We start from the raw sequence: 11,954 nt of genomic DNA on the forward strand, positions 1-11,954 counted from the left end.
AAATAATACCAACGTTGATCAAGAGATTGGTTGGAATTAGATAACAGACTTTCGGATTATTACATGGTCATTCTCCGAATGATGCAAGGCCATGTACTCTCCTATAGTTGGAGTCATATCCTCTCGATTAAAAGTGAAACGACTATAGGTCGGATTCAAAACTAAATAAGAGCTCAAATCAACATCTCAACTACTTCCATATGCAGTAAATAAGATATGTCACCATCTCAACTACTTCCATACGCAGTAAATAAGATATGTCACCATAAGTATGATAAAGTCATTGTTTTATATCTAATGCGATTAATAAATATTTTTAGAGTGGATATATATGTGTTAATATATAAATTTTTTGTATGAGGTATATACCAAGTAGCACAATTAATAAAATGAACAAGAAACATAAATAAATTCGAATTTCAAATTAAACAATTATCCACCCTAAAATATAGGTGCATCCGCTACTACATGTATCAATATCCCATTTTTTTCGTATTTCTTTTATCCTCGATATCATTTTGTTTAACATCCATGTATGTAAATGTAACCTGATAACACATAATCTCCAAACAAGATGCCATGTTTTTCCATCTGCGTCTGCTCGGACCATTGTGGAACGTCCGCATTATATGGTTTACTTAAAAAGAAAATACTAATTTAAACATTAAAGATAAATTTAATAATTAAATATTATATTAACACTTTAATTTTGAATGATATGAAAAAGATCGCCAAATTTTCGTTCTTTATAATAAGAGAGAGACTACAACTGAAGTTTTTTTTATAGAAGCATATAGTTTTATTAAAGAAAAAGAAATATTTAAAAATACAATAAAAGTTTATAATCATAATTATAAATTAAACACATAATTATGATATTTTCATATAACCACTTACATTAAAAATTAGCCACATAAGATCTCACAAGGATCCTACAAGGAAAAGGTTAAAAACCCTACTAAAACCCCCGAGAAAGAGATAGATACAAATAGATCTAATTACATCGGCAAACGAACAAAAAAGGAGATCAAGTTATTGAAAGATACCGATAACTTACAAATTAGAGTCGAATGACGTGAGAAAACTATTAACAAATGCAAATAGTATCCAAATTCAAAATGAGAGTCCAACGTAAAGAATATCAACATGATAATAAATACATCTCATCTTATTAGTCGTGGAGGCACTAAATTTAACCCTGAGAAAAAAAGATAAATGAAAACAACTGTCATGGACTGAAAATGTGCTAGTAGAGAACATGTCATAAAGAGAGAAAAATGTGTCATTAAACATAATTATTAAAAACTAAAAAATTAAAATAAAAATAAAGTAATATAAGAAAATAAAAAAATATTGAATGATTAATATCAAAATTAGTATGGTTGTCTATCAATCAAAGAGGAAGAATAGAAAAATTTAGATTTTTTAAAAGAAAAGTATTTATGGAGTATTTTTAAAAAATAATATTTTTATTCAATGACAAATTATTACAAATAACTACAACAAAAGTTATTCAATGACAAATTAAACGCATCACATGGGAGAACTACTTGATTTCTTGGCCAAAAATAAAGGATGCACGAGAAAAAGTAGTGTGTTAAATATTTAATATCATGACACGTGCGCACCTATCATTCATATTATTAACTAACGCGTTGAAACTGAATGCTGAGTGCCGACTGGCCCGTAAACATCAATGGAAAACTTGAATTTGATGTTTTCAATGATTATTTGAAGCAACTTAGAGGATCGAGTAGAGTTTAAGCGGTAAATTCTAAATTACAATCTCTTAATATAAGATTAAAAAACAATATAAATGTAGATACCATTTTTATAGGGTTAAAGAATATTATTAAATTATTATTATTATTATTATTATTAAGTTTATTTATATTTTTGTGCAGGCAAAATATGACCCAATTATAAGCAACCCAACAGACCCTTATCAACAACAGTACCAAGTCTCTCCACCGACGAGTCACCAAGGTGAGTCACCTTCGAGCAAGTTGAAACATCATCATCACCATGTTGGTCACCAAATACCAAAATTCATAAAGTCACATGCACCAAAGTCAAGCAAAATTAATGATTTAACATAACCCATCAATATCATACCAAACGCAAAGAAAATGCAGATGCATCCAAAGAGATTCGATGAAGATTTCAACAATAAAATAGAAGAGGAATTGATAAGAAAAAGGGGGAAAAAGCACTGATCAGAGAGCATATGAATAACAAAAAAATATTGAAACAGGGATTGGAGAAAATTCTGGCAAACGACACACTGTAAACTCTATATTCAAGCAATAACAGACTAAAAGGTATTAATTATTTACTGTTTTTCCTATTATTTTAATCATTTTTAATGCATTTTTTCTTCTGATTTGTTCACTTTAAATCATTGCATGTTCGATTAGGTTGAGTAAATTTTTTTTTCGATTCTCTTAGGGTATGGAAATATATATATATTAAAAAAACCAACATAAATATACATTTTTATTATTTTCGAATTAACCTAGTTGCCCACAAATAAGAGAAAACAATATGAAAAATAATTAGAGAGGGGATAGTACAAGGAAAAAAAGAAAAAACTGTAAGAAAATACTGAAAAAAAATCCATTCGAAAAACTTACCTTAAATCGAAAAGAAAAAAAAACCCGAAAGAGTAGGGAGTGTCGTTTAACTCCTCAACGGAGCCGATGACAAAGGCCATGGTGAATTCCATCTTGTGCCTTGTCTGCTAGAAAGAGAAAGAAAAGAAAAGTGATGAGTTAGAGTGTAAAACGACAAGAGGAGAAGTAAAGAGGAAAAGGAATGTGGCCTAGGGATTTAGCAAATGGGAAAATACACAAGGATGCTGTGCCGTTTTGGATAGTAAGGTTCCATACACCTAGCTTATGGAATAACTACACGTTTAGTCCCTGTTGATTTGTATCCATACCTTATAGTCATTAAATGAAGTCTTATTTATCTTATTTTGAGTTTTAACATTTCAGTTTTATATATTATAGTCCTTAGATCAATATTTTTGTATTTCTAATTTCTTCTCCATGCTTTATCCAAATTTAATTTCAGTCCTAATTGGTAATGTAATTAGTTTCTGTTTGTTTATACATTTGATTTTTAATTTTCTGCATGTTTCTTTTTAGTCCTTCTGCATTTGTATCCTTATTTTCAAGTCATAAAATAAAGTTATGTTTATTTTGTTTTAAGTATTTTATTTTTAATATTTATATTTTAGTCACACTATTATATGTTATATTATTATTTGACTTTAGTTATAATGTTCGTAATTATTGTATCTTAGTCATTGATTTATATTGTTATAATATTTTTGGTTATGTTCAATTTAACCACTAAATTTTTAAATATCCTATTTTAGTCATGTTATTGTTATAATATTATTTGTTTCAAGTTTATTTATAAAGTTTTCATTAAAATATTATTTGTTTCAATTCGACCATATTATATTATACATATTTTTTTTCCTTAAAATAATCGGTATATTTTTCATCAATATTTAAATTTCACCCATGTTGTGTATATTTAATTTTTAAAACCTTGAGATGAGCACCTAGGCTATTTTTTTTTAGTTTTAGTGGCACCCATTTTCAAATACTTGATATCAAGAATCCATTATTTAATTCCACCACTATACGAGGTCCACCATTATTTTGAAAGCATTCATTCCATTTGGATGTATTGCTTGTTTGGTTTTGCTATTGTTTAGATTCTTTGTTAATTATATGTTTAATATTTTACTATTATGTTGAGTTTTAATTTACTTTATTTTTTATCTAGTAAGAATTAATTATGATATTTTGTGTGTGTATATATATTACTTAATACATATTAATAATAAATTTTAATTAATTTATGATATTTTGGTTGAACTTATTTATATTTTAGTTCGTTTGAAATATACATTTTCCTTAATATATATATATATATACTCAAAAATGGTCTTCAAAATTTATATTTTTATTATTCTAGTCTTTAAATTTTTGGTTGTGTCATTTTAGTCTTTTAATTTTCTAATTTTGTTATTTTGATTCCTAAAGTTTTTTATTTTGGTCTTTATAAGTTTAAATTTTTTTTTTGCTATTTTGTATTTAGATTTGTAATATTTATTTGTTTTACTCCAGTCGTTTGAATTTCCTCATTTAAGTTATTAATTTAAAGCAATTAATTAATATTCAATAAATGGATCATAATTTAACTTTATATTTGATTGATTATTTCTACCATTTACGACAACGTGTAAGCGACACAGTACCAATTTTGGGCGCTGTGGGTGCTAATTCTTCCCCACGCGTAACCGACTCCCGAACCCGTTTTAATCGAATATTTGGAAAACGCAGACCAATTTCTGTCTTAAAAAAATGATTTTTCATAAAATTGTTTTTTTAAAAAGACGTTTTTAGGTATTCGACCTGCCTAACCCAAAGGTTGATGGCGACTCTTTTCAATTCTAATTTAATTCAAAAACACTATTTTCCAAAATTAAAAATCATAACTATTTTTAAAACAATTAAACGATTGTCCCCGCAGAAAAACGGTTACGACAATAAATCAGTTATAATTAAAAAATTTATTGATTGTAATAAAAAATCTTATCAAAAACATAATTTTTTACATTGAAATAAATAATATTTTAGTTGTAATAAAAAAATCAAGTTGAATATAAATTAAATGAGGTATTTCTACTCGGAAGTTATGATTGTACTTAGATATAGATTATTTTTTAATCAAATACGGGATTTTTTTTAGTATTCAATTAATTAATTATTCATATTTTTGTAGAAATTTATTTAATATAAATGATATAAATTTTAGTTTATATGAATATGTTTATTTGAATGTTATGTGTTTTATTTAAGGTTTAAGATTTTGGATTTTAATATTTAGAATTTAAGATTTAAAATTTAAGGTTTTAGGATTAAAATTTTAAATTTTAAAATTAAAGGTTAAAATAAACTAGTTATATAAAATAGTTTACATAAGCATATGTATCAAGTAATAATTCTTTTATTATTTAATATTAAATTACTATTTCATCTTCAAAATTATATGCAATAAATACTTGATACATAATGGAACACATAGTTATGGGTAGTTCTGTTGTACGACAATCTTAATATACGGCTAAGGAAAGGTTCTACCGGAAATGTTAATATTTTTAACATTTTCGGTAAAGCGCTACCTAAAATATTATTTTTTACCGGAAATGTTAATTTCGTTACCTAATTTCCTGTAGAAAAAAATAATGTTTTAGGTAGTGCTTTACCGGAAATGTTAGACATTTTAGGTAGCACTCAATATTAACATTTTGGTAAAAAAAATAATGTTTTAGGTAGTGTTTTACCGGAAATGTCAAACATTTTAGGTAGCGCCAATATTAACACTTTCATTAGAAAAAATAATGTTTTAGGTAGCGTTTTACTGAAAATGGTAAAAAAAAATATTAACATTTCCGGTAACGACTTTCTTTAATTGTATATTAAGGGTGTCGTACCTTAGATATCCCTTAGAGTTATGTACTCTTAATGAATTAAATAATATCACATAAATAAAAATAAATTAAATTAATTTTAATTTTAATTTTAAAAATTAGTGATGATGTATAAATTATCTAATTTATTAATGAATTATATAATTATATATTATTAATATATCATATATTAATTCATAATACATTTTTTAGAATAGTATGAGATGATCATAAGGTATAATATATGTTTATAATATTTCTTAGTATTGACAATATATACACTCTGTAAATATAATTACTAGAATCTAAGACGTCTAAAAAATAATTCTCCCTTTTAGTTAATAGTATTTAATCGAGTTCAATTTAAGTTTTAACTCTAACTCGAGTTTCTCACTACTCAAGCTTAACCCACAAAATTACAGCTTTAGGACAGAGTCGTCGAGGTTTTGTGACGGTGGTGGTGATCGTCGTGGTGCAGCCCTGGCGAGCATAAGTCTAGTGGTTGAGTACATTAATTATAAATCACCGGCCATATCAGGTTTTTTAAAAAACGAGTTGAAAGTTGGAGCATTTTCATTAAACGAATTAAAAAGTTCTGTAAATGTGAATATAAAACAAAATTCTCCAACTAATCAACTGCATGCATTTATGGCGTATCAACATTACGTACAATGGATATTGTATATAAGAGGTTCTTTGCTGAATTAAGTTCATGCTCAACACTGGCAAAAAGAGCTTTGGGGTATTTGGTTTTCGTTTAAGAAAGATGAGGATGGGGAAATTAATTTCCAAAAGACTTGGAGTGTTTGTGATGATATTTGTGTTTGCCATAGCGATAGTAGAATGCCGAAAGCTTGAGAAGGAGACCCATGGAGGTGGTTTTGGTGGAGGTGCTGGAGGAGGAATTGGTGGTGGCCATAGTGGTGGTTTAGGTGGAGGTGGAAAAGGTGGTGGTGTAGGAGGTGGAGCTGGCGGTGTTGGTGGTGGTTTTGGAGGTGGTGGAGGTGGAGGTGGAAAAGGTGGAGGCATTGGAGGAGGAGGAGGAGTTGGTGTTGGTGTAGGTGGAGGACATGGAGGTGGTATTGGAGGAGGAAAAGGTGGAGGTATTGGTGGTGGTGTAGGAGGAGGACATGGAGGTGGTGTTGGTGGTGGTATTGGAGGAGGAAAAGGTGGAGGTTTTGGTGGTGGTGTAGGTGGAGGACATGGAGGTGGTGTAGGTAGTGGTGGTGGCTTTGGAGGCGGTGTAGGTGGAGGACACGAAGGAGGTATTGGTGGTGGTGTAGGTGGTGGTGGTGGATTTAGAGGCGGCGTAGGTGGAGGACATGGAGGTGGTGCAGGTGGTGGACATGGAGGTGGAGTAGGAGGTGATTTTGGAGGAGGAAAAGGTGGAGGTTTTGGTGGTGGTGCAGGTGGAGGACATGGAAGCGAGGGAGGCTTTGGAGGTGGCAAGGGAGGTGGAATAGGTGGTGGAGGAATTGGAGGGGGATTTTAGTTGCAAAATGTTGCATGCTAAAAATAGCGTAACGTGTACACGTGCATAGTAATGCATGGTATCGTTGCTATGGCATGTCATAATGCCGTACTAATATTATTGAGCAAAATAAAAAAGTTCTCTAGTTTCTATCAAAACTTGTAATCCATCCTCATATTCCAAAAGTTAATTTCGAAGGCCTTCGTATTAAGGAGATTTACCAGCTCTTGAACGACCAAAATAAACAATAATTTAAACATAAATTACGGGATTCAATAATGTATAAATAATTTTATTTATATCATTCAAATAATTCGTGATAATATGTGTCAGTACTATTTTATTTTTTTAATAAAATTAAATTACGAAAATAAATTGATTGCTACCAAGAGGGAAAGAATTAAACTTAGGACCTTTTAATACACTTAACCATTAAATTAGACTTAGAATTTATTATAATTTCATCAATATATTTGATTTTATCAAAAAAAAAAGAAAAAATGATTTCAAAAATAAATAGTCGGACACTTGGCTACTAAGCTAGCTTAGGATTTCTCTCTTGCTACCAAAGAATGATATAAGCTATTGATGAGAATAAATTTATTTTGTCTACTAATGCTTGTTATTTTTTTGATTTGAGAGATAAGTTACAATTGATGAGGAGATGGTTGTTGGTTTGCCTGTTCTTAATTAATATAATAGAGAACACAGGAATGAAGGAAAGAGAAAAATGGAGAAATTATCAAGAAGATCCTTTTTTGTCGTGATTGAGAAATATTTGTAATGATTCTAACTTATGATGTCAATTGTCAGACATGGTCATTATGGTTATTTTTAACTTTAGGTTAACTAATTAAATAAATCTAGTTGTCAGATTTTAGATTTGATTTCGTTCTGTTAGATCATGTGATCCTGCCAAAGTTCTTATTTGTACACTATAGCTAACTCGAAGCTATGATCCTCCTAATTCCGGATGATATAAATCTCTTGAAGTACTCTGGTAAGCACATGAGTTTATCTGAAAGTCTTGACTAACGAAGATTAGACAATTTTCAGAGTTATCCTTCAAAGGTATAACAGAAATCAATCCCAATTACTGAAATACAGACATGTTATTTTCTGCTCATTTCTTTGATTGGCTTGTATAGAATATTTCAAACGATATATTTTTCAAAACGAGTTGAAAGTTGAGGCAATTTGATAATCTGACAACACTGGCAAGCATTAGTCTAGTAGTTGGCATATTAATTACAAATCACCGGCCAGATTAGGTTTTTTTCAAAACGAGTTGAAAGTTGGGGCAATTTGATTAAACGAATTGAAAAGTCACGTAAATGTGAATGTAAAACATAAGTCTTCAACTAATCAACTGCATGCATATATGGCCTATCAATGATACGTCCAATAGATATTGTATATAAGCAGTGATGGATCGAGTGACGGGTGGTGTTGTCCCATAAAATTTTTAAATTCTTTAATATTTTAGATTTTTTGTTATTAATAATCTGCTTTTTACTTTTAAAATTTTATAAGTTTACCTCGTAACATAAAATCATGCGTATGTGGGCATATATAAAAGGTTCTTTGCTGAATTAAGTTCATGTTCAACATTGGCAAAAGTAGTTTTGAGGTATTGGGTTTTCGTTTACGAAAGACGAGGATGGGGAAATTAATTTCCTAAAGACTTGGAGTGTTTGTGATGATATTTATGTTTGCTATAACGATAGCAGAATGCCGAAAACTTAAGAAGGAGACCCTAGGAGGTGGTTCTGGTGGAGGTGTTGGAAGAGGGATTGGTGGAGGTGGGAAAGGTGGTGGTGTAGGAGTTGGAGGTGGAGCTGGAGGCCGTGCTGGTGGTGGTTCTAGAGGTGGTGTTAGAGGTGAAGGTGGAAAAGGAGGAGGCGTCGGAGGAGGAGGAGGAGTTGGAGTTGGTGGTAGTGTAGGTGGAGGACATGGAGGTGGTGTAGGTGGTGGCTTTGGAGACTATGTAGGTGAAGGACACAAAGGTGGTGCAGGTGGGGGTTTTGCAGGAGGAAAAGGTGGAGGTATCGGAGGTGGTATAGGTGGAGGATATGGAGGTGGTGTAGGTGGAAGATATGGAGGATATGGAGGTGGAGGATATGGAGGCGGAGGAGGATTAGTTGAAAAATGGTGCAAGCTAAAAATAGTGTAACTTGTAAACGTGCATAGGTATAGTTGCCATGGTGCGTCATAAGGTCGTACTACTATTATTGAGCAAAATAAAGCTAGTTTCTATCAAAACTTCTACTCCATCCTCGAATTCCAAAAAGTTAATTTCGTATGCCCTACTATTTACCAGCTCTTGAACGTTCAAAATAAACAATAATTTAATTATAAACGGGGAAATTTAATAATATACAAATACAAGTGATTTTTTTTATTGGAAACGAGATGTCAAATACAAGTGACTTTTAACTACACATACATGTGGTTATATATGTATTATCTTAATATAATAAGATAAAGAAGAATTTAAAATGTGATATTTAAAAACATATCTTTTCGTAACATTAGTACTACGTACTTTCTAGTTTGATTCTTAGCGGGTATATTGATAAAGATCATTGTTTCTTCCTAGATGCATTAACATTCTTTTTTTTAATTACTGGCACGGTACCAGGTGAAAAAAAAAATAGATTGAGATATAATTAAGGGTAAAGTATATAAATAGTCCCCAAACTTTTGGCATTTACATTTTGATCACTAAACTTTTGAAACTTACAATACAATCATCGAACTTTTAGTTCGTTTTTAGTAAGGTTCATGTCGCTACCTTCCGTTAGTTTTAGCTAACGTGACACTTAACCCCGTTAACCCCTTTTCTTCTTCTTCTTAACCAACGACGGACGGAGGAGGGATAACGACAAGGAGGCACGACCGATTGGGTTTTAGTCGGAATGGTGTGAGGACTCCAACAGTAGTGGCGATCACTACAGCAAAACGGATTTTTGCGGCATTTTTTTAACCTTTAGCAGCGTTTATAAGCGTCGCTAAAAACACATGCGGCGTTAAGACAAACGCCGCTAAAATCGTTGTTGAAAATAGCGTCGCTAAAGTTCACGGCGTTTTTAAAAACGCCGCAATAGGTGTTGATATTTAGCGGTGTTTTTTAGACAAACGACGCAATAAGTGTTGATATTTAGCGGGGTTTTTTAGACAAACGACGCAATAGGTTTATTTAGCGAGGTTTTTTCAAACGCGCAATAGATATTTAGCGAATGCGCAATTGATATTAGCGGTATTTTTCTTATAAACGCCACAATAGGTGTTGATATTTAGCGGCGTTTGTCATAAAAACGCCGTAATAGGTGTTGATATTTAGCAGCGGTTTTTAGACAAACGCACAATAGGTTATAATGTTTAGCGGCGTTTTATTAAAACGCCGCAGTAGGTGTTGATGTTTTGCGGCATTTTTCTCACAAACGTCGTAGTAGGTTTTGATGTTTTGTTGCGTTTTTCTCATAAACGCCGTAGGCATTGATGTTTTGCGGCGTTGTTGCTAAAAACGCCGGTAAAGGTCTGTATATAACGGCGTTTCTAGGATAAAAACGCCGCTAAATGTATGGTATATTGCGGCATTTTTTGTTATAAACGCCGCTAAATAACACAGAATTTAACAGTATTAGAAATTATGCTTGATTACCCCAAAACTATTTTTTCAACCTGTTCCATTATCCAACAAACAAAACAATAATAACATCAAACTCTATATCCATAACAAACAACATCAAATCCAATATAATAAATAAAAGTTTTCATTAACGTAATATAAGTTCAGTTAAACAAGGTTCAGTAGAATGCTCATAACATAAATGAGACTACGATGGTGGATTCTGAGGTTGCGTTTTCTGAATCATCAGCATCATATCATTGAGTCATTTTTCAAATTCTTCACATCTTTGCTGATATGTTGTTTTTCTCTGTGCTGCCGCTACTTTTTTATCTGCTTCCGCTGCTGCTCTGGTTGCTTCCCTTGCTTCATTTTCCGCTTTCAAGTTAGCCATTTGTTGATCCATCTCAGCCAACTTTTCTTTTAAACGATAAACTTCTTGGTGAGAAGATCGAGACTGTGATGACATGTACTGATGAACTGGATCCAAAATATTTGGTGGGAGTAACGAATGATCCTTGACAGCGCACCCAACCATATCTTTCAGGACCCAAAACGTCATTAATAGCTTGGTTTTCAATGTCATCATTAACAATACCTTGACTTGAAGCAGTAACATGATACTCCGCCTTTTTCTCCCTCAAGTTTTCCTAATAAAGTGAATAATTAATTAAAATAAAAAATTTCATGGTACAAATATAAATAAAGTCAGGTAAATTTAAAACATCTACCCAAAAAACGTACCATAATTTCTGCAGCGTCAGCAGTCATATGAGTGCCATCATTTTTGTATGTGTCATGTCGAAGAGTTGGATTCGACCAACTTTAGAACCGAATATATTTTCCTACAATATACCATAATATAATTACTATGAGTTAGTATGTACATGGAATACAAAAAACTATTTCAATAATCTATAATACCTCCTCATGAGCTATACAAGCAAAACTCTTCGATCCAGTCGTGTGCGTAAACTTTTGTCGTTGCCTGCTAGCAACACCAATATGCTCTCGGTCCTACAATGTCAAACAACCACTTTTAATGATGATTTACAATTCGTTACAATTATTTCTGAAAAATACATCATACTTGTCCTTTTTGTGAACTCCAAAATCTGACTGCATCTTCCCATTGGTACCTGAGCATTCCTGGTGGGACTGTTTGCAACTTCTCTTCAAGGCTGAGATCATTCTTGAAGTATTTCTTCTTTAAGGAGCTCTTGTGATCCCTCCATCTCTTCCCTAACGTTTGCTTCACATAATCGTCAGAGACCTCTAAAGAAAATTTCTTCTATACAACAAATAAATGTGCACCGTAAGTATAAATTAGTATTGAATTTCTATAGAGTATGTATTATCAT

General features: G+C 31.6%; 1 protein-coding gene and 1 pseudogene across 1 annotated transcript; both read left to right on the forward strand.

The window, feature by feature from the left end:
• Positions 1-6,217: 6,217 nt before the first annotated feature.
• Positions 6,218-7,185, forward strand: LOC120213044 (glycine-rich cell wall structural protein-like). Its single transcript, XM_039211189.1, has one exon. The coding sequence runs from the start codon at positions 6,258-6,260 to the stop codon at positions 6,981-6,983; it is 726 nt and encodes a 241-aa protein (XP_039067120.1). The 5' UTR covers positions 6,218-6,257; the 3' UTR covers positions 6,984-7,185.
• A 1,437-nt stretch (positions 7,186-8,622) lies between these two features.
• Positions 8,623-9,135, forward strand: LOC120213371 (annotated as a pseudogene).
• The last annotated feature ends 2,819 nt before the right edge of the window (positions 9,136-11,954 follow it).

Source organism: Hibiscus syriacus, unplaced genomic scaffold, assembly GCF_006381635.1.
Source record: "Hibiscus syriacus cultivar Baekdansim isolate YM2019G1 unplaced genomic scaffold, ASM638163v2 tig00110020_pilon, whole genome shotgun sequence".
Lineage (NCBI taxonomy): Eukaryota > Viridiplantae > Streptophyta > Magnoliopsida > Malvales > Malvaceae > Hibiscus > Hibiscus syriacus.